Source organism: Myotis davidii, unplaced genomic scaffold (genome assembly GCF_000327345.1).
Source record: "Myotis davidii unplaced genomic scaffold, ASM32734v1 scaffold641, whole genome shotgun sequence".
NCBI lineage: Eukaryota > Metazoa > Chordata > Mammalia > Chiroptera > Vespertilionidae > Myotis > Myotis davidii.
Genome location: NW_006293232.1, coordinates 2,468,536 through 2,491,345, shown reverse-complemented (window position 1 = coordinate 2,491,345; position 22,810 = coordinate 2,468,536). Strand labels below are relative to the sequence as shown.

The following is a 22,810-nucleotide window of genomic DNA, read 5'->3' as shown; positions in this document are numbered from 1 at the left end:
CTCTCTGAAATCAATAAAATATATTTATTAAAAGTTAAAAAATAAATTTTAAAAAAATGTGGGTCAGTTTTCCAAACATGTTCTTTTAAATACATACTCCAAAGGTTATCCTTAAAGATTGACATAACTTTGGATGATTTTTTAAGAGTAAGAATAATAATTAAAACTTTTTTTAAAAAAATAAACATTTTTAAAATTTATAAAATCAAAACCAGTTTCAAATATTTTATGGAATTAGCGGCAATAAAAATAATGACAGTTCCCATTTATCCAATGGTTAAAATGTGCCAGGCGTTTATATATGTCTCTGGTCCTCTAAGGCAGGTCATCCTTATTCCCATGTTACAGAGAGGGACCAAGGCTCAGGGACATTCAGTAGCTTGCCCAGCAGGGGGGGTTCTTTTTTAAAAATTTTCCAAAACAAAGTAAATGCTTTCATTATTTTGTTTGTTTGCCATAAGAAAAGTCTTAATTGAAATGACTGATAACTGATATATGCCATGGAGGCTTCATTCTGGACCCGTTAGCAGTTTACTTTTTCTTTATTGGCTGATATTACTCTCACTGGTTGTGGTTCAAACAGTTTAGAGGAAAGAAAAAGTCAGTTTCAGTATTTGCAAACTATGATTTTAGTAGATGTGGGGCTTTATGGCCCTCTATTGCCATTATTTGTCTTATGTAAATATAGTTTCATGAATTACTGCTTAGCCAATAACTATTTATTATAGTACTAGAGGCCCAATGCACGGATTTGTGCACTGGTAGGGTCCTTGGTGTGGCTTTCGGGGATAGGGTGAAACCGGCAGTCCAACGCTACCTGCCACTCCTGCTCATCCCAGCCCCACTGTGCCTGCTGCTGCAGCTCAGGCTCGCAGCTGCTCTGCTGTGGTTTCCGGGTTACAGTGGCCAGCCATGAGCCCTGTGTCTGGCACCTGTTGGTGAGCTGAGCAGCACTCCACTGTAGAAGTGGACTGACCACCAGGGGGCAGCTCCTGCATTAGCACCTGCCCCCTGGTGGTCAGTGCGCATCATAGCAACTGGTCAACCGGTTGTTCAGTTATTTGGTCGCTTAGGCTTTTATATATATACTCGAGGCCTGGTGCACAAAAATTTGTGCACTGGCAAGGGGGGGGGCTGTCCCTCAGCCCCACTTGTGCCCTCTCACAGTTTGGGACCCCTCAGGAGATAACCACCTGCTGGCTTAGGCCCGCTCCCGGAGTGGCAGATGGCAGGCCTTACCCCTAGGTGCCAGCCCCGCCTCCCCAGGTAGCGCAAAGGGCAGGGCCTGATCAGGGGGGTTGGGGTGCCACCCCCGGGTCGCGCACAGGCAGGGCCGATCCGGGGGTTGGTGCGCCACCCTGGGTCACCCAGGTGGGCCAGTGGATCGCTGCTGCCCCGCCCAGCTGCCCCGTGTCGGGTCGCACACACGCCACAGACCCAAATGGGGGCAGGGCAGGCGGGATGGCGCTGTTCCACCATGCCCGCAGTATGCCAATTAGCTGCCATCTTTGTTGGTAGTTAATTTGCATATCATGCTGATTAGCCAATGGGGGCGTATTGAAGGTACGGTCAATTACCATGTTTGTCTATTATTAGATAGGATAAAACTAAAGGCCCGGTGCACAAAAATTTGTGTACTGTGGGAGGGAGTCGGGGGAATGGGTCCCTCAGCCTGGCCTGTGCCCTCTCACAGTCCAGGAACCTTCAGGGGATGTCCTACTGATGCTTGGGCCCGCTTCCTACAGGCCTAAGCTGTAGTCTGGCCTCCCTCTGCGGGAAGTGACCAGGCTGATCAGGGGAAGGCACCCACCCCCATCACCCTGCCTCTGCCAGCCACCATGGCTGCCCTCAGCCCTTGCAGCTGCTGTGGCTTTGTCTGGAAAGGCACCCAGAATAATGTTCTGCTGTCCAGTTTAATTAGCATATTATGCTTTTATTATTATAGACTAGAAGCCCAGTGTACAAAATTCCTCAGCCCAGCCTGCATCCTCTTCAATCTGGGATCCCTTGGGAACATGCCTGCCTGGTTGCCTCTAACTGTCCCCTCTGCCAGCCTGGTCACCCCTAACTGCCTTCTGCTGCCAGCCTGGTCACCTCCAACTGCCCCCCATATGGGCCTGGTTGCCCAACACAGCCTGCTGCTTGGTCATTTGGTCGCCTCTCACTAACCCCCCTGCCGGCCTGGTCGTCCCACGCAGTCCGCTGCTCAGTCATTTGGTCATCCCTCACTAACCCCGCTGCCGGCCTGGTCACCCCATGCAGCCTGTTCAGTCATCCATTTGGTTGTGATGTCACTTAGGCTTTTATATATATAGATTCTGTACTTTTCAGGAAATGGTCATTGGTCTTCCTAAACTTTAAGAGGGCTATTGAGACACTTTTTCTTACCCCCTATAATGGCACAGTGTCTTTGCACTGCCAACATAAGGGACATTTCAGCCAACTTGAAATAAAAGTACTCAAAACTCTTGGCTAAGGTGATTTTGTATTTCTTAGCAGTTCTCCAAAGCAGCTGAATAGGAATAAGATACATATAAATCTGCAATGGTTGAAAAGACTCACAAGCTTCTTTATTCCATGATAAAACCTCATAGGAATAATTCCCATAGAAATTCCCATAGAAAGCCATTAATACAATGGTTAGGAGTGGGTGATACAGATTCCAGTAAAAACACAAATGTATTATTTCATCTCCAATGTTTTGTACTTGTATTTCATGATATTAAAATAGTGAAGTTAAAACTGGGGGGAAATACCATTAAGGATATCTTAAAATCTTGAAATTAAGGGCAGAGTCATAAAATCTATATTTTGTGAGAAAAACGATTGCACCATTTATAGTATATCTCGAAATTTAATTGCTAAATAAAAGATCTTAGCAACAAGTAACTTCTGGCAAGGCTGTGGCCCCCTGGCCTGGGTCTGATGGCTCATTCTGAGCTTATCTCCACCACAGCCTTATTTTTTAAAATATATTTTTATTGATTTCAGAGAGGAAGGGAAAGGAAGAGAGAGAGAGAAACATCAATGATGAGAGTCATTGTTTGGCTGCCTCCTCATGCCCCCTTCTGGGTGTTGAGCCTGCAACCTGGGCATGTGCCCTCACTGGGAATTGAACTGTGACCTCCTGATTCATAGGTCAATGCGCAACCACCGAGCCATGCCAGCAGGGCATACAGCCTTATTTTTTTATAACATGTACCAACTCTACATCAGCTTCTCCCATCAGACTGAAGCTCCCTTAGAATGCAGGCACTCTGCTCTTTTCATCTTTGAACCAAGCCTAGGTTGGTGCCTGGCACAGTGCAGGCTCTTACTAAATATTTAATGCATGAAAAATTAATTAAATTTTTTAACACAAAAATTCCAAAGCATTCAGAACTAAAATGGAGCTGTTCATTTCATCGTCACTCCTTGACAATGGAAATATCTCTGATAAACAGAACTGGCTGTGTGCTGCAGTAGAAGTCTAAGATATAAATTTACAAAGCCAGCAGTTTGATTTCCTCTCTCCCAATGATCTAACACATAATCAAAAATTGACATCTGGGTTTACACCAGGTCAGTTGGCTGATCAGAACAGTGACAATAGTAAGGGACCTGTTACAGGTAAAGATGAACTATTTTCCTCTGTAAATTACTTTCCACCCCCCTAAGTATAAATGGTGTTTGTAAAATAACACAAAAGAACATAAATAAGAAAATAAATCACCACAATCCTGCTATTAACATTTTGGTGTGTTTCCTTTAAATTTTTTCACATAATTTTAATGAGATAACAGTTTTGTGTCCTGCTTACATTGAGAGCATTTTCCATGTTACTAAATTTTTCTCAAAAACATCCCTTTGAGCAGCTGCATATTTCTGTCTCATGGAATACCATACCATAACGTATTTTTCAGCATAATAAATTCTTGATGAAATCATATTTTTACATAAATATTTTTAGACTTTTTATATGGAAATATGGTATGATAAACTCACATGTATCCATCCTCCAGCTCCAATCCATTTCCCCTCCCCTGCCCCAGGTTATTTTAAAGCAAATTCCAGACATCATATAATTATGTCATTTAACCTGACATTGATATAGACTACATTATATCTATATAACTAGAGGCCCGGTGCATGAAATTCATGTACTGGGGGGGGAAGGGGGTGTCCTGTCTTTCAGCCCAGCCTGCACCCTCTCCAATCTGGGACCCCTCGGGGAATGTCCGACTGCTGGTTTAGGCCCGATCCCTGAACCGGCAGTAGGACATCCCTCTCACAATCCGGGACTGCTGGCTCCTAACTGCTCGCCTGCCTGCCTGCCTGATTGCCCCTAACCACTTCTGCCTGCCAGCCTGATCACCCCCTAACCACTCCCCTGCCAGCCTGATCGACACCTAACTGCTCCCCTGCCGACCTAATTGCCCCCAACTGCCCTCCCCTGCCAGCCCGATGGCCCCCAACTGCCCTCCCCTGCTGGCCCAGTCGCCCCTAATTGCCCTCCCCTGCTGGTGACCAGGCCTGCAGGGGAGGGCAGGTAGGGGGGCTTCTAGTATATGCAATATTGAGAAAGCATATTATATATATTCTACTTTTTTAAAAATCAAATAGTCAGTTGTACATACATTTTTGAACACATTTCTGATTCTCTCCTTAGAGTACAGTCTAAAAAATAGAATTCTAGGTAAACGAGATGAAAATGTTCTAGGACTCATGATAATTTTGCCAGATTGCTTGCGAAAAGGATATATCCATTTGTACTCCCATTAGCAACATGAAAGCACCTCTTTTGCTGCTCCCTCACCCACATCCAGTCATTTACTTGATTTTTTGAAATGCAATGTAAAAGGTTTTTTTTTCAATGATTTTAGGGTTTAAAAATCTTCACCCTAGAAGCTAATGGGGAGATCTTTGGAGTCAATCAGAGCTGTACTTCAATCCTTAACCGTATAGCCATGTGACTGTGCTGGTCAGCTCTTGAACATCTGCTTTCTAATTCGGGAGATAAAAATATTGCCCTCATAGGACTTTGTGGTGATTAAGATATAATAATGTGCCCTAGAAGGTTTGGCTCAGTGGATAAAGCATCAGCCTGTGGACAGAAGGGTCCTAGGTTCGATTCTGGTCAAGGGCACATGCCTGGGTTGCGGGCTCGATCCCCATTAGGGGACGTGCAAAAGGCAGCCAATCAATGATTCTCTCTCATCATTGATGTTTCTATCTCTCTGTCTCTCTCCCTTTCTCTCTGAAATCAATAAAAAAAAATATATTTTTTTAAAAATAATGTTTATAAAGTGCTTAGCACAGTCTGGCTGCAAAGAGTTCAATAAATGGTATATTTCTTTTACACTAAAAGTTCCAAGAGGTCATGTCTATGGTGCGTTTACTTATTTATTTATTTGGTATTTGCTTAGTGCCTGATACATAGCTGGCACTCAATACTGAATGAATGACAATTTTCAATTTCATTGACCTAAAAAGAAATTATATAGCAAATCACTAACTGTAATCAAATATATTCTGTATAATACAAATATATATGAATAAATAAGTGAAAATTTAAAAAATACTTAATTACTCTATTTTGATAGTTTAATATAATTACCAATAATGTCTTCAGCTTATTAGCTGTTTGCATTCACAGTATGTTTTTCTACTTCATATATTTTAGCCACACAAGGCAATTTGTCAATTTTTACCAACTCTCTAAATATGACCATACTCTATGTCCAAAAGGTTCACATATAATAATTTATCTTAAAGGAACAAAGTTGCTATATTCACAAATATTTTTTCTTTATGCTGCTTAGTATTTTGGGGGTTTCCTAGAACTTTTTTTTTATAATGACAAGAAAACTAGTAAATGTGATTTGGGGGGAAAAAACAAAAAAAAACAGAAAAGCTTCCTGTGGGAAATCACTATTAAATAGATTTTTGGTTGATGACACAGTAAACGTACTGAATCAATCCTAAGAATCCCAGTGGAAGTCCATTCTCAGTCTATCATCTATTAGATTTTATCTAATCCAATTAGAAACTATTTACATTTTCAATATTCTCAAGTGCTTGGTCACTGGCTCACCCGTATTTATCATGGTTTAAGACAAATCCCTGTAGCCCCCTGAAATGTTTATCTTCAAAGGAGAGCCCTCCTCTGGGGTTCACCCTGCCTGGGCCAGTCACCAACTTTAAAACCAGCTCACATTCTGCCTTGGACTTGGTCTTGCTTTTCTGTATGGTCCCTGTTTGAAGAGGCATAAGGATCAGAAGCTAACGTTTTTACTTGTAACGAAGGCAGGACATGCCTCGGTTATGGGAGACAGCATGGTGATGAAGAAAGAAGGCAATTTGGATTCAGATGGAATTAGATTTCAACCTTAGCTCTACCTATACAAAAAATAATAATGCCTACTCTGCAGTGTTGTCCTGAGAATTAATAATTTCATACACACACACACATCCTTAGCCTGGCATAGAATAGCAATTCAATAAACAGTTCTCATCTTCATTTTCCTCCTTTCCTCGTCTCCTAAAAATCATTGAAAGAAACCTTTATTTATTTTTAAATATATTTTTACTGATTTCAGAGAGGAAGAGAGAGATAGAAATATCAATGATGAGAATCATTGAGTAACTGCCTCCTGCACGCCCCCCACTGGGGATCAAGACCGCAATGGCTAGTATGCATATAAGATCTTTAGTTGTTAACCTCTTCCCCCCCCTTCCCTCTGAGATCAATCTGTCTGTTCCATGTTTCCATGCCTGTGTGTTGAGCGTCTGCCCTCCCCCCCCCCGGTGGTCAGTGCACATCATAGTTACTGGTCGCATGGTTACTTAGGCATATATAACAATATTATTGACTATATTCCCTGTACTTTACATTCTTGTGACTATTTTGTAACTACCAATTTGTACTTCTTAATCCCTTCATCTTTTTCACACAGCCTCCCAACCCCCTCTCCCATCTGGAAACCATCAGTTTGTTCTCTGTATCTATGAGTCTGTTTCTGTTTCATTTTGTTCTTTAGATTCCAAACATAAATTAAATTATATGGCATTTTTCTTTCTCTGTCTTATTTCACTTTGCATAGTATTCTCTAAGTCCATCCATATTGTCGCAAATGGTAAAGATTTCATTCTTTTTTATGGCCAAGTAATATTCCATTGTATTATACATACAACATCTTCTTTATCCAATTGTCCACTGACAGGCACTTAGATTCCTTCCATATCTTGGTAATTGTAAATAATGCGGCGATAAACATAGAGGTGCCTTTTCAAATTAGTGTTTTAGATTTCTTTGGATAAATACCGAGAAGTAGAATTGCTAGGTCATAAGGTAGTTCTATTTTTAATTTTTGAGAAACCTCCTCATAGTGGCTGCATCAATTCGTACTTCCACCAACAGTTAATGAGGGTTTCCTTTTCTCCACTACTTGCCAATACTTGTTGTTTAATAAATGATGTTGGGCCCTGACCGGTTTGGCTCAGTGGATAGAGCGTCAGCCTCCGGACTGAAGGGTCGCAGGTTCGATTCCGGTCAGGGGCATGTACCCGGGTTGCGGGCACATCCCCAATAGGGGGTGTGCAGGAGGCAGCTGATCTGTTTCTCTCTCATCGATGTTTCTAACTCTCTATCCCTCTCCCTTCCTCTCTGTATAAAATCAATAAAGTATATTTAAATAAATAAATAAATGATGTTGGAACACTGGACAGATACATGCAAAAAAATGAAACTAGACCATCTTTGCACAGCATGTACAAGAATAAACTCAAAAAAAGGATTAAAGACTTACTGTAAGACCCAAAACCATAAAACTCCTAACAGAAAATAGGTAGTAAACCTCTGACACTGTCCTTAGTAGTATTTTTTTCTGATATATCTTCTTGGGCAAGGGAAGTAAGAGAAAAATAAACAAATGGGACTACATCAAACTTAAATAATTCTTCACAGCAAAGGAAATCATCAACAAAACAAAAAGACAACCCACTGAATGGGAGAATACATCCCAATGACACATATAATAAGGAGTTAACAGCCAAAATTTATAAAGAATTCATCAACTTAACACGAAAATCAAATATACAACCAAACCAATTAAAAAATGGGCAGAGGGCCTGAACAGACGTTTCTCCAACGAGAATGGCCAATGTCATTATTCATCAGAAATGCAAATTAAAACCACAATGAGATATCATCTCACACCTGTCAGAATGCCTATCATCAATAAATCACCAAAATCAGTTTCTTTGGCTATCAAAGGAAATGTCTGGTCAACCCTGGGAATGAGATCAGGTGAAAATTAAATCAACTACAACTGACAATAGTTAAGAATTATAACCAAACTGAAACTAAACAGTTATTTTTGATAAACCTTATATAGGTCACAGCAGTATATATATAATTATAAAATTTACTTGAAAATTTGTAGAGCCAAGAATTACCAAGACACCCTTGAAAAAGAAAAATAAGGTTATGGTAGATAAAAAGGCTCATTATAAACCTACAGTAATTCATTCCAAATACAGCAATGGAACAGAGTAAAGAGTCCAAAACCAGATCTGTCTGTAAGTGGTCTCTTAACCCTTTGAGTGCCAACCAATATCCTAGGAACTATGCTACAATTGCCAAGGCATTTTTGCTGATTTTATAGCAGTTCAGGAAAAAAATTATGAATCGCTGGTAAATGAAGTTACATATTCAAAAACTTAAGGAAAACTTTACTACATTTGTTTTCATCTTTGACATATATTGTTTGCTGATTGTATTATAAAATACTAGTAGAAAAAAAATTTGAACAAAACATACATGTAATGTTAAAATAGAGGAACGTCCTTCTCCAATATCTTCCGGCTTAGAACTGGATGCCATTTTGAAGCTTTAGGGCTACAAAATCTGAGTAAACTTCATAAAAATTGTAGTACCTGTAAAAAATTAGGCAGATAAATGCCAGTGGTCAATTTTAGAACTACAATCGGCATCATAAGTAATCTGCACTTAGGTGCCATCTGTCAATAAAGAATGAACTACTAGCATCTAATAGAGACACTGCAGGAGGAGCGCAATAGCGCTCCGGCACTTTTGGCAAAAGACAGGAGGAGCGCGATCGTGCTCCCCGGCACTCTAGGGGTTAAGAAACGATTATGATAGTCTTGCAGGAAAGAAGGTGTCCGAGGTGTGGGAAAGGGACTCAGCACAGGGATACTGGCAGCTGGCCCTTCAGCTCTCTTGAGAGAGCCACAAAGCCCAGCATCTCCTCACAGACACTCTAGTCCACTCTGCCCTCCCTCTGCTGGAGGCCAGGGTTCTCCACATACGATTCCACTTGCCAAAGATGGCACAAGAGATTGCTGAGAAAATGCCAACAACGAAAGCAGTATGAAAGAAATGGTGAAAATACAACCCTGCTCCAGCCTGATGACAGGAGGGGTTAAGAGAGGCAAACCCAACCCCGTGCTCTTTGAGGAGCCAGGAGACCAGAGGCTTGGGTTTTGATGAAATCTGGCAGCAGCAGCAGAAGATCACCCAAGGACACAGGCCTCAATGCCCTTCCTTCCATTAGTCGCCAAAGACAAATGGAGCAAGAGATTGGGAATGAGCTGAATGGACAAAATGAGATGATGACCTTGCCAACCTGGTGGAGGAACAGGTGAGAGACTGCACTGAACCCAGGTGGGTGAATGTGGTGGACAGACAATCAGCAGCTTGTGGGACGATAATGATTTTAATGCTGCTCGTGGCTAAGGTGGTCCTTGCAGTCTGGCCTCCCGGCTAATAGCAACAAAGGAACCACCAGCTCTAACAGCTGCCAATGATGGAGAAAAGCTTAGCACCTTTTGGATATACAGAGCTGCTCTCAATACATGGTTAAAGAGGATCTTTTCTCTTTAAAATTCTTGAGAGAGAAAGAGAGAGAGAGAGAGAGAGAGAGAGAGAGAGAGAGAGAGAGATTTGCAGAACATGGGAAAAGGACAGTCACTTCACCAAATACTGCTGGGCAAGTGCATCTCCATATGAAACAGATGAAACGAAATTCCCATCTCACACCACACATAAAAATCAATGCCCAACGGGATGTAGAGTTCACTGTGAAAGGGCAATCAGATGAGCTTCTGGAAGAGTACACAGAAGAATTTCTTTATGATCTTAGGATGGAAAAATGGTTTTCTCAAATAGGCCACAAAACATCAATCATTAATAAACTGGACTTCATTAAAATTAAGAATTAAAGACATAAGAATTGAAAAGAAGCAAAAATATTTTTACTGGTGGGTAACATGAAATTATATCTAGAAAATCCTAGAGCATCAAAGATAAAACAAATTTAGAAAACAGAATTCAGTTAGTTAGAAGGATATAAAATGAATGTGCAAAAATAGCTTTCATATGTAAAAACCAATTAAAAGACCTAATGGAAGAGAAAAACTCTAATCACAGTAGCAACATAAAAGACAAAATATTAAGATTAAATTTGAAAAATGTTCAACTCCTCTATGAAGAACACATTAAAACATTTCTGAAACACAAAACAGACTTGAATAAATGTCAAGACATCCTTTGTTCTTAGGACATCCTTATGTCAGTTCTTGCTAATTTATGTTTAATGCAATCCCAATAAAAATACCAAAAAGCTTTTTTGTTGCTGGAGCTAGGAAACTGATACTGAAGTTCATTTGGAAGAGCAAACATAAAAAAACAGCTAGGAAAACACTGAAAATGAAAAATTATGAGGGGTGCTTAGTCCTGTCAGACATTAAAACACACAACACAGGTTCTATATTTAAACCTGTGCTGGTGGTCTATGAAAAGACAGACTGGTGGAGGAGAAAGGAGTAAAAGGATGGAGAAGGGAGTAAGATCTGAGCACACATCTTGAATGGTTTTGCTGCATCAGACTGCTGGAAGCATGTTAATTTTCTACATATTCAGAAAATAAAATTAAATCCTAGACTAGAGGGGAAACATGCTGTGTAAGAAATTACTTGGACAACTGACAAAATTGGAATATGGACTGTAGATTACAGTATTAAATCAATGTTAAACTTTCTGAAATTGATAACTGTACTGATGTTATGTAAGAGAATATCCTTATTCCTAGAGAATACACGCTTAAGTATTAAAGGGTAAGAGCATTAATTGTCCTTTGCAATGTACTCTCAAATGATTGAAAAAATTATATATGTGTGTATATGAATATGTATGTAACATACACACACATATAGAAAGAGGATACTTTTAAATGACAAAATGTTAAAAATCAGTTAATTCCAGTAAAAGGAATTCTATTATTCTTGCAAATTTTCCATCAATTCAGTATTATTTCAAAATTAAAAGTTTAAAAAACAGGATGTTTTCAAGCACTACTATAAAACTTGGAAATCAAAAGTGGGCTTTCAGCCCTGATCAGTTTGGCTCAGTGGATACAGCGTCGGCCTGGGGACTGAAGAGTCCTGGGTTCGATTCTGGTCAGGGGCATGTATCTTGGTTGCGGATGCATCCCCAGTGGGGGGGTGTGCAGGAGGCAGCTAATCGATGTTTCTCTCTCATCGATGTTTCTGACTCTCTGTCCCTCTCCCTTCCTCTCTGTAAAAAAATCAATAAAATATATTAAAATAAAAAGTGGGCTTTCAGATATATCTACGATGGGTGGACAGATGGATAGATTGATTTCAGGATTTATGGTAAGACATTTTAATGAATGTCAAAAGGATGCCTTCATGTCATGAGCCCCATCTCTAGACTATCACAGGGCCAACAGAAATGCAGTAGAGCCTCTCATTCTATAAGTGTTGGCTTTCTGCCTCTAGCAATTTGGTCCAAGTCCACACAATCGGTTCACATGCATTAATAGGGTGACTGGAGTTACATATATCAGCTTATAGTGGAGAAAATGCTGATGTTTAAATATTGTAAACAAAACCCTTGAAACTAAACAGGCCAGATGTGATAAGGGTACTTAGTGCCCTGGTGCTGGGCATCTGCACATGAATCATCGACACTGCAGTGGCTTTGGAGGCAGGAGAGTGGGGCTGGGCCAACCAGCCCAGTACCCACTGCATCTGTTTCAGCTAATCAACCATTATGTGCAGTCAATGGCCAAGAGCCCTTTGGAAATCACTCTACTACTTCTCACATCAAGGCACACAGATGAAATATTCTCCTATTTGACCCAAATTGAGTGATAACTCTGAAATTACACATTGGAAAGCAGTGTAATTACCCCTCAAAACAGACAAGGACGGTGCAATCAAAAGCTGATGTGGAAAAATCAGAATGTCAAGATAAACAGCAAGGCGAACATATATGCCTTGATATGCAGACTAAAATATTTGACTGTACCATTTGGGGTTCTAATTCAACAATTAAATTAAGTCCTATTTTATTAATAGTCATGCCAAAAGTAATTGGAGAAATATTTAATCCTTGAGGGGTTATTTCTGGGGAGAGGGTTACAGGGAAATATCCATGTTTTGATACATATTTCAATGTCTAAATTTTGAAGAATACATACTGCCCTTACAACTTAAAAGCAACTAAAATCAGCCCTGGCTGGTGCTGTTAAGTGGTTAGAGTACCAGCCCAAGCACTGAAATGTTACAGGTTCAATTCCAGGTCAAGGACATGTACTTGGGTTGTAGATTCGATCCCTGCCCTGGATGTTTCTCTCTCTCACCTCCCTCCTTTCTTTCCACTTTCTCTAAAAATCAATGGGAAAAAAAATATCCTCAGGTGAAGATTAATAACAACAACAACAACAAAATAAAAGCAACTAAAATCAGATTTAGTGATCAGTCATGCCAAAGATACACAAATATCATCCATGGCAATTGCATCCTATCTGAACTGGCTCTCAGAGATCAACTACAATCCTAGTATTTTCAGATCTAGCTAACAGACATGAAGTTCAAAAATATTAGAAGGGGATGTGATAAGCAAACAATGAAATGTGTACATTTTTCACAAAGAACATGGAAGTTCTCTAGACTCAAAAAATCAAATCTTTATTCTATAAAACTTTTATAATATTGTTAATGGTAGCTTTAAAATTGCCACAAAATACTATGAATTAAATATATGATAGATATGAAAAAAGACATCAGATTACGCTGGGGGAAAGATATCTTTAAATATAGTACATTTCAACAGAAAAAAATTTTACAATGGGAGACTTTTTAATTCAACCTTTCTAATAAAAGGTTTTTCTCTTTATTAAAACAAAACATTTTCTTCTTCAATCTATTTTATAATATGTAAAATCTATCAAACCAGCAATTCCCTTAGTAACAGACTGAGCCGGGTAAAATAGATAAAGCAATGTACATATAAGATTAGAAGGCTAGTTTTGGTATTACTGCATAGGGAGAGTACTATTGCATAAGTCCCAAATTTATTGCAAAACCACGCTTTTTTTTTTAAATTTTAGATTTGCCATTGCATCTTCAATCTGCCATCTAATGGTGGAAACACCCCCTTGTGGCAAAAGAAAGAGCTTTTGAATTACAGAAGTCAAGGCACTTACTCAGAGAGCTCCCTCAGCCAGCTTCCACACAGAGATGCCATAAGTGCTCAATTTATAATTATTTTTTAAACCACATGATTTTTCTGTTATTGTATTTTGCAATTTAAAAAGTTTAGAAAATGTGAATGTTACCTGAATTAAAAAATTGCATGCCTATATGCTTGAATTTTCTAAGTACCAGTTATATTCCCTAAAACCATAGTGCATCCATAACCTTGTGAATGCACTATTGTATTTTTATGATAGGGAACAAAACACCAGAAAGAGATATGCTCTCTGGTAAACGATAGAAGGATTTTTTCCTCAGGATGTTTTTATCGCTGCTCTCGGCCTCCAAGAGCGATTGCTGATGCTCCCCAATCATCTGGAATCACCTTCATATACCTGTACTAACATGTCTGAAACTGTCTGCAAGCCCCTAGATGGGACCCTATCGATACAGAACAACAAGGATATACAGCATATTTAACTGTGAAACAATTGTTCACCAAAAGTTTTTCTCTCATGTTTTATTTACCATATTTCCAGCAAGTGACACACTAACCAGTGACTAATTCAAGGGAATTTTACCTCTCGGCTGTATAATCACTTTTCCCCAGAGCTAACTGCAACACTTTTCCCCAGAGCTAACTGCATCACATTTCGTGCCCCTTTCACACTGCAGAGGAAATTTTCAGACAGGGAGAAAGCCTTCTTCTGTTTCCCCAGGACCCTGTCAGGATGCTTCAGTGGCCACCTCCCTCATGATGATCCTCACTCAAGCATGCCTCAGAGGCAGGCCGGAAGAGCCAGTAGTAGATGCTGGTCTGCCATCCAAACTAGTGTCCAATCCACCATGGAGAGCAACTCTCATTCCCCTTTCACCTCGGCTTCACTCAAACACTCGGAATATTAAAGATGTGGGGAGAGGTGCCTGAGAATATTTCACAATGCCTCCCGTTGACTTCATGATGCCTGCTAAAATAATCCTCCCGCTCAAGTTAGGTAGAGAGAATGTTATTAAAGAAACTCATGAGAATGCTACATCACAATTCTTTATCCAGGCCATTTCAGAGGCATAATAGAAAGGCAGCCACTATGCAAAATGTTCTTTTATAATGGACACATTCCAGATCTGACTATGCCAATGAACATGGATACTGCTCAGGCAAGGGTTTGTTTCTGCATGGGACGGAATGTCAGGCTGCTGTACTGCCATCTATAGCTTCCACAGGCGTCTTTAACTATAGCTGCCTCTCAGGTGAAGAGAAGGAATACTCTCAGGGGCCTTTTAACAGTTTCTTTTCCTCCCAGAACAATGGTTCTCAACCTTGGCTGCACATTAGAATCACCTGGGGATCTTTTTAAAATCCTGATTTCTGGGCCTCGTCCTCCGGAAATTCTGTTTCTTTGTTATGGAGTGGGGCCACAACATTAGTAACAAACAGAATTTCCGGAGGATGAGGCCCAGAAATCAGGGTTTTAAAAAGATTCCCAGGTGATTCTAATGTGCGGCCAAGGTTGAGAACCACTGTCCTAGAAACAGATGAGAGAGAGAACCATAAAGAATGGAAAATAATGGAGAAAACTGCTATCACTCAAGGGGAACACAATCTTCAAAAATCTTTGCTACAACTGAAATAAAAAAAAAGTCAGTAATCCTGGCCGACTGTTCTATTATTTAATACTAACTTCTATCTAATTACTCAAGGTACAAGGTATATCTGAACCATTCAAAGTCCCCGTGGCTAACACTACCACAAGCATTAGAAAGAGAACACACTCAGTAACAAACAGCAAGCTCAGCACAGCATAGACTGTTTCACCTTCGGCAGATTGAGAATCTCTAGAATAATTATTAAAATTATAAAGAGGTTAAAATTTATAAGCTCATTTTCTCAACTGCAGCTAAATGTAACTGCATTAAAAGACTAACATAGTCTGATTGTGAAGCAGAAATGTATAATGGCATATTTATTTTAATCCTTATTCCAGATTAATATTTAAGCAACGTTCTCACTAAGACATACACTAATATATGTCAGGAAAATAACAGTCTAACTTTTATAGAGCATCTCCAGGTAATGTTAACAACCAGATTAAAAAATGAAGGAAACCAAGGCTATATTGTATGTCCTTGAGCTGGGATGTTTCTCAAGTAATGCAGCCACTTCAGGAAATGATACTCAAAAATTGAAATTCTCATACATTAGTTTCTCTGTTAAGTACATTTCTTTCAAATTCTTCAGTTAAGAGCAATACTTTAAAAATCTTCAACTGTAAACTCTTAGCTTGTAACATTTTTTTATTTTTCCTGAACCTTGAAAACTCCCAAGTGCCATTGAATATATTATCTTCTGTTTCTTAAAGCACTAATATTCATAAAAGGATCATCATCGTCGTCCTGAAATGACATACAAATGTTATTTTAGTGATGGCTGCACCGCACTTCACTGAGACAAGATAGAAGTTCATATGGCAAACCAAGACCAGTAAGAGTAATTTTCTCCTTTCACTTGAGGTGGATTTTCATTTTTCTATTTCCTTTATAAATATGAACTTCAATTTCTAATTGCCAATTAAGTTATTTTTAAAAATAATTTCCAGCAACTAACTTAGCAGTCCTTGTTTAAATTTTATAAGCAGTTAAAAATTAAGATTTAACAATATTACTTTATTACCTCATCTGATTCAAAATTGACCCCTTTAGCTGTTTGGCTCTGGGATGCGGGTTTGCTTGATGATGATGATGATGATGATGTGTTCAGCCACCTGAGGCAAAAACATGGGAAAAACAAAGAAAATAAACCAGGAAACTCAGCAAAGATACCTTTCTAACTAAGTTTTCCATTCTAGTAGTATCCATGAATAAAAATAACCACACACTGCATTTGATCTACATGAGAGGCAGTAAAAACTTAATGGTGAGAAACAGTCTCTGAGGCCAGGGTCTGAATTCCAGTTCCGCCATTTACTGAGAGCCTCTCTGTGCCTCAATGTTCTCAACTGTAAAATGAGGATAATAATTTTTTCAAGACTAAATGTGTTAATATTCTTAAACACTTAGGTCAGTGCCTGACATATTAAGCACTACCCAGATCCTTACTTGTATTATCATTATAGTGTCTACTACCATCCCCCACGCCTGCAAATTGTGGCAATACTGAAATATTTTTTCATTCAAATCTCAGTTATGTTTCTATTACAGATAAAAGGATCTTAGGAAAGGCTCACCACTTCCTAGGGTTGCCTGTTCGTATTATTCATGTTCAATCCAAACCAAACAGCATATATTTACTGAGTACTTGCTCCTGGCCAGGTACTATGATAGGTCCTGGGAAATATCAGTGGACAAGAAAATCATGATTCTTACCCTCATGAAGCTTAACTTGTGGTAGTGGAACTCATATTCCTGGGTCTTTTTATTAATAAAAATTTAAGTCACCCTAGCTCAGGGGACAGCAAACAATGGCTAGTAGGCCAATTCCAGCCCGCCAGTGAGCTAGGAATGTTCACATTTTGAAATGGTCACATTTAAAATGGTTACATAAGTACCTATCTAATATTCTCGCTTTTGCCTCTTGGTCTGCAAAGCCAAAAATTTTTTTGCTGATTCCTGTCTTAAATGAAAACAGTGTCTGCGAATTCTTAGCTAACTCTGGGATGCTTTGGGATGTTATTTTGCCAAAATAAATATGTCTGAAACTCTTCTCTGGACAAACAGGTTGAGAATCAAGAGGTCTTACGTCAGAAGGAAGCAGAAACATCACAGGTTCTTATGCACAAGAGTAAAGGACAGGAGGATTTGTCAAGCTTTAGAGGTAGAGGATCAAGGAATTTATCCACTGATCCATCTGGGGAGTCTCCATCTCTCTGTACTTGATATAAACAGGCCATGGTTAGCTGCTCATTTGTTTCCATCTGTGCCAGAGAGGAGATCATCAAAAGCATAAAGCATGTGCTCAGGTGACCAGATCCTGTTGGGGGTTTGGGGAAAGGGGAGGAGGTTATGGAAAGAAACACCCACCGAGACCTGACTCTGCTCTCTGATTTCTCCCTAGACCAGCCATGGGCAAACTACGGCCCACAGGCCGGATCCGGCCCGTTTGAAATGAATAAAACTAAAAAAAAAAAAAAAGACCATACCCTTTTATGTAATGATGTTCACTTTGAATTTAATTAGTTCACACAAACACTCCATCCATGCTTTTGTTCCAGCCCTCCGGTCCAGTTTAAGAACCCATTGTGGCCCTCGAGTCAAAAAGTTTGCCCACCCCTGGTCTAGACAAATAACCAATGGGGCCCAGAAACAAGCCAGGCACCTACAATGAACGCTGGCTCATTTGATCGTAGCAAGAGCCCTAATTCTGTATCAGAGGACTCCAGAGACCTAACCTGTGACAGACCCCTTATCCCCAACAGCAGAGACAAGGTGAGAAGGGAAGAAATGGCTATACTGTTTTGATTGTAGGGTTGAATAAATGGGCTTTTGTCCCAGATGTCAAAAAATAGTGTTTGATTTGATTAGCCTCATATGTGGCTCAAAAATAAGGGATGGGTTGTATCAAATTGAGAGCCATATATTAGAATCCTGTCTAGAGATGGTCAGCCAGTAAGTCAGGTGCAGCAGTGCTATAAGCATAATGCTGAACTGGCCTTGAGCTGTGCCTGACACATAAACAGTATCCCAAAAATGTTAGTTCTCCTACTACAAGGCTTAATAGAATCCCCTCAGTCTCTCCTCCTCCAGCTGGTCAGATGGAGCCAGTTCTTCTCTTGCTTGCTGCTTTAAGGAGAGGGTGTTTTAAATCTGCCAGTATCAAATCTGAAAGGGTCCTCGTAGTCCCAGTACAACAATGGCAGAATTTAGAACAATTTTTCCAGGGAAAATCAGGCTTTCCATTGCCCATCCCGCAGAAGGAACTTCCACAGCTGGAAATTATTTCCTTTTTAAACTTAACTTCCAGAAAATATCAGTGCTGTTACTATTTACCACTCTTCCTATCACTCTTGTTCTATTTCCCTGGCCTCTCCTTTATTTAATAAGCACTCATATCGTTGTTACTATGTGCCAGTTCCTGTACTTAATGTTGCTAAGGGTGTGAAAGTGCTTACAAAACCACAATCACGGGCAATTGACGAGGTAGAAGAACTGTTGCTGACTTGGATAAACAAAAAGCAGTTAGCCAGTGACAGCCATTTCAAACGCAGTGAAATATGAACAAGCAAAGATGCTGTGTGCTGACCTGAAAGACACCCCTGTAGTGAGTGCTGAAAGTGATTCCTTTAAGGCCAGTAGGGGGTAGTTCGAGACATTTAAGAAGTGTTTATTTATAGATTAAACAATACATTAGACACCCACTGTATATAAGAAAGGTTAAAACAGGGACTTGGCTGGGGATCTGGAACAGATTAATTCAATTTACATTATTTTTAATGGGGGAAAATGATTCGGTTTATGAATAAATTGCTTCTCGAACAGCCTTCCGGAATGAATTAAGTTCGAGAACTGAGATTCCACTGTAATTTAAAAAACCGCCTAAATTTGTATCATTTAGTTGCTGTCATCAGAAACACAAGTCTGCAAGGCCGAAGTCAGATTTCTTGCCAGAATGTTAACTTCTCACTGCCTCTCATCATTTAAGTGATTCTTATTGCCTACACAACCATCTGAGAGCTTGGTCTGTTGTGTTAAGCAGCAACAGCAGAGACAAGTTTTGGAGCTGACTGCGCGGCCATGTGGTTGGGTGACCTTAGGTAAGTTACTTCGCCTACCCTCCTCATTGTCTCCAAAGGTAAAATGGGGTAAGAGAGTAGTAGTTATATCTACTTCCTGAGGTGGCTGTGAGCACCAAATGAGCTAATCCATATGGAAATGATGAGAACAGTGCCTGATACATAGGAAGTGCTAAATAACTCAGTTATTACCACCTCAAGAGTAGATAAGAAGTCAACAGACATTCTACTGGGAAGTAGACAATCCAAAATGCTAACAAAATCAAGATATTTTTCCTTTAATATCCTTAAATATATGTCAAACATAGTAAGACAGTATTTTCATTAGTTCTGGTAATAAAAAATAGGGACCTACACAAGCTGAACTATATTCTTCTCAACTATATTCACTACTGGAAAACAAAACAGAAAGCTAGCCCTGTTTGTTTGTTTTTTTGCTTGTGTGTGTTTTAATTTACAAAGACAAGAACAACCAAATAAGTACTCAGAAAGGAACTTCCTTCCTTTGATAGACTGAGTATGTTGATATTCTTCCAATAAATCTCTCAGCAAGACCTAACTACCTCAATTATCCTCAACTACCTGCCACAACTACACAAGCTGACCTGCACCTGAGCTCCCCTCAGTACTTTTCACTCCTTCTGCAAAGGCCAGCACTGGCGTCAGCAACTCTATATTCTCCTTGGTTTTTCTCATGTCTTTCTTGTTGCCTCTTCTACTCTACCTACACTCTAAAGGTTGTTACCTCAGGATCAAAACATAAACTCTCTTTTCTCTCCACATTCTCTTTCAAGGTGATCTATCCATTCCAGTGACTTCATATATCAAGTTACAAGCTATTGAGAGGTAAATAAGGCACCATTCAAACCTCTTATCTGAATTCTGGAGTCTTATATTCAATCACCTATAGTATAGGTCAGTGATGGCGAACCTATGACACGTGTGTCAGAGATGACAGGCGAACTCATTTTTTTGGTTGATTTTTCTTTGTTAAATGGCATTTAAATATATAAAATACATATCAAAAATATAAATCTTTGTTTTACTATGGTTGCAAATATCAAAAAATTTCTATATGTGACACAGCACCAGAGTTAAGTTAGGGTTTTTCAAAATGCTGACATGCCAAGCTCAAAAGGTTCGCCATCAATGGTATAGGTGGTCGGCAAACTCATTAGTCAACAGAGCCAAATATCAACAGTACTTCTTCAAAATAGACTCGCCCAGGCCGAAAACCGACTTCTGCGCATGGGCCACGAAGTTTCAGTCACACTGTACGTGCGCCCACATGTGCTATTCTGTGGAAGAGCCACACTCAAGGGGCCAAAAAGCCGCATATGGCTCGCGAGCTGCAGTTTGCCGACTACGGATCTATATCCTCCCTTCATGTCAAGTTCAAAAGCATCTCACAGTTTCCACGTCTAAAGTTCTTCCGTCTTTCTATCCCCAGCTCCTAGCATTGGGTTTAACTGAATAAAAAGTGGATGTGGAACTATAGGTACCAATTTTTCCAAGACTGACCTTTAATTCACATAAACCATACAATCTCACATCCACAGAACAAAAATTACTTCTCAGGAATGGAGGAGGTGAAAAATCTTGGATATTACAATGGTTTTTGGCTCTCTCAAGCTCAATCCTACCCAACAAAATGTCATTCTTTAGTATTTAATTTGAAAATTAAAATCATTTTAATTACTTTAAATCAAATTTAATTTTTAGCCGTAGCTAATGAAAAAAAAGTTAAGATCATGAAAAAAAAGTTTGAGACGCATTGAGGTAGAGCTTTTCCCTCGATCTCCCCAATTTCTATAGCTCTTGCTCATGGCATTACCCTCAGCTGTCATTTTCCACCCCACTAATCCAACCAATTCCTATCTTTAAAATCACAGGTAAATGTTACTCCTTCTATAAAGCTTCTTCTTCTAAGAGAGTCCACACTACGTGCTCCTCTTGCTGACAGCCTGCATGCACTCAGACCTAGTTTGTGTAATAAAATTTCATATATAATTATGTGCTGACTCAATCATCCCTTAATGGATTGAAATGTGTTTATCTCTTTTCCACTATAATTTGTTGCCTGAAAGCAGTAAGCTTATTAAAACACTTATGTCCCCCATCAGACCTAATATAATGCTCACACAGAAAATAAGTATTAAAAAACTGTTGACTATTTTCCTAAGTAAAAATTTTCATTAAGTGAGCTTTAGTTAAACAGCATTCATCTAAAATATTAACAAACAGAGAAAATAGTGACACTGAACCAAGTCAAGCCTTTGGACAAGAGGCAAAACCCAAAAAGGACAGGAAAAGTATCAGCACTCTGACGGCAGAGAAAGTCAACGTGATCCTCTCTTCAGTGTTTAGCACGGCATCCTGTTTAACTCAGTATATAAAGATATGATGATGAAGAGAGTTTGAAATCCAGTATTAACAAAATGCAAAACTATGTTCTGTTCACTGGGGAGAACAAACTCCTCCATCAAGAAAATCACTGGCTAATAAAGGCAGAAGGAAACAAATTACAGTCATATAAATTTTCGATGAAAATACTTGTAATAATGCTGAATCGCCTCTTTGAAATAGTCCTTGGGTCTATTTTTCACTTCTCTACATTCTTGACTAGTTGAAAATAAATCTGTTAAACATCTGTGGCATAGTAATATGTATTAGTAAAACTCTGGATAACTTTTAATTTTTTCAGATGTTTCTTTTTGTAGGAAGTCATTGCACCTACCTTTGATCTGTTCTTGAAGTGGCAGGAAACAAGTCTTCTTCTCCATCAGAGTCATCCACCTCAATCACCTAAGGGGGAGAGAACAAAGCAGCAAATGGGAATATAAATTTAAATTAAAAATAAACAACTGAATCTCAAGTTGTTCTTTTTAATATACGAAAACAGTCAAAATAAAGGAGGCAGAAATCACATAATGAGCAACTATTAAAACTAAAGCTCAGCCTGGCCTCCTCCAATGTCCCTCTTCATTTCACAAACAGTATTCTACACATGTGTGACTTCACTTCTCTCTTGGCCACCAGGGCAGCCTGGGTACCTAGAGGAACATGCAGCTGGTTTGCTGAATACTCAGAGGGTCAAGTGCAGACAATACCCTGTGATTTTCTTGGGTTCTAATGAGTTCAACCATCAGTGTTCCAGCTCAAATTTTAAATGAGGTGTAAGACTGGGTAGGAAGTGCCAGGTATCTATCTGTCTGTTACATTTACCCCTGTTAAATACAATTGGTTGGCTTTAAGCCCCACTAAAGATATTTGTGATTCTTAAACGGTGGTATATCTACACGATGGAATACTATGCTGCTCTAAAAAGGAAGGAACTCTTACCATTTGCAACGGCATGGATGGAACTGGAGAGCATTATGCTAAGTGAAATAAGCCAGTCAATGAAGGAAAAATACCACATGATCTCACTTATTCATGGATAATTGAGACCATTATAAACTTTTGAACAATAATAGATACAGAGGCAGAGCTGCCTCAAACAGATTGTCAAACTGCAGCGGGAAGGCCGGGGAGGGTTGGGGGGCAGGAGGTAGGGGGGTAAGAGATCAAACAAAGGACTCGTA

The 22,810-nt window shown here is 39.5% G+C and overlaps 1 protein-coding gene across 2 annotated transcripts in view; it reads right to left on the bottom strand.

Annotated features, from left to right (window-relative positions):
• Nucleotides 1-15,449: 15,449 nt before the first annotated feature.
• MRE11A (MRE11 homolog A, double strand break repair nuclease) overlaps nucleotides 15,450-22,810 on the bottom strand; it is a 73,889-nt gene continuing 66,528 nt past the window's right edge. For both annotated transcript variants that reach the window (XM_006766868.2, XM_006766869.2), the window contains 3 exons: nucleotides 21,964-22,031; nucleotides 16,172-16,262; nucleotides 15,450-15,894 (listed from right to left, as the gene is read on the bottom strand). In XM_006766868.2, the coding sequence (XP_006766931.1) occupies nucleotides 15,841-15,894; nucleotides 16,172-16,262; nucleotides 21,964-22,031 (213 nt within the window). In that variant the 3' untranslated portion in view covers nucleotides 15,450-15,840. The remainder of the gene's footprint in view (nucleotides 15,895-16,171; nucleotides 16,263-21,963; nucleotides 22,032-22,810) is intronic.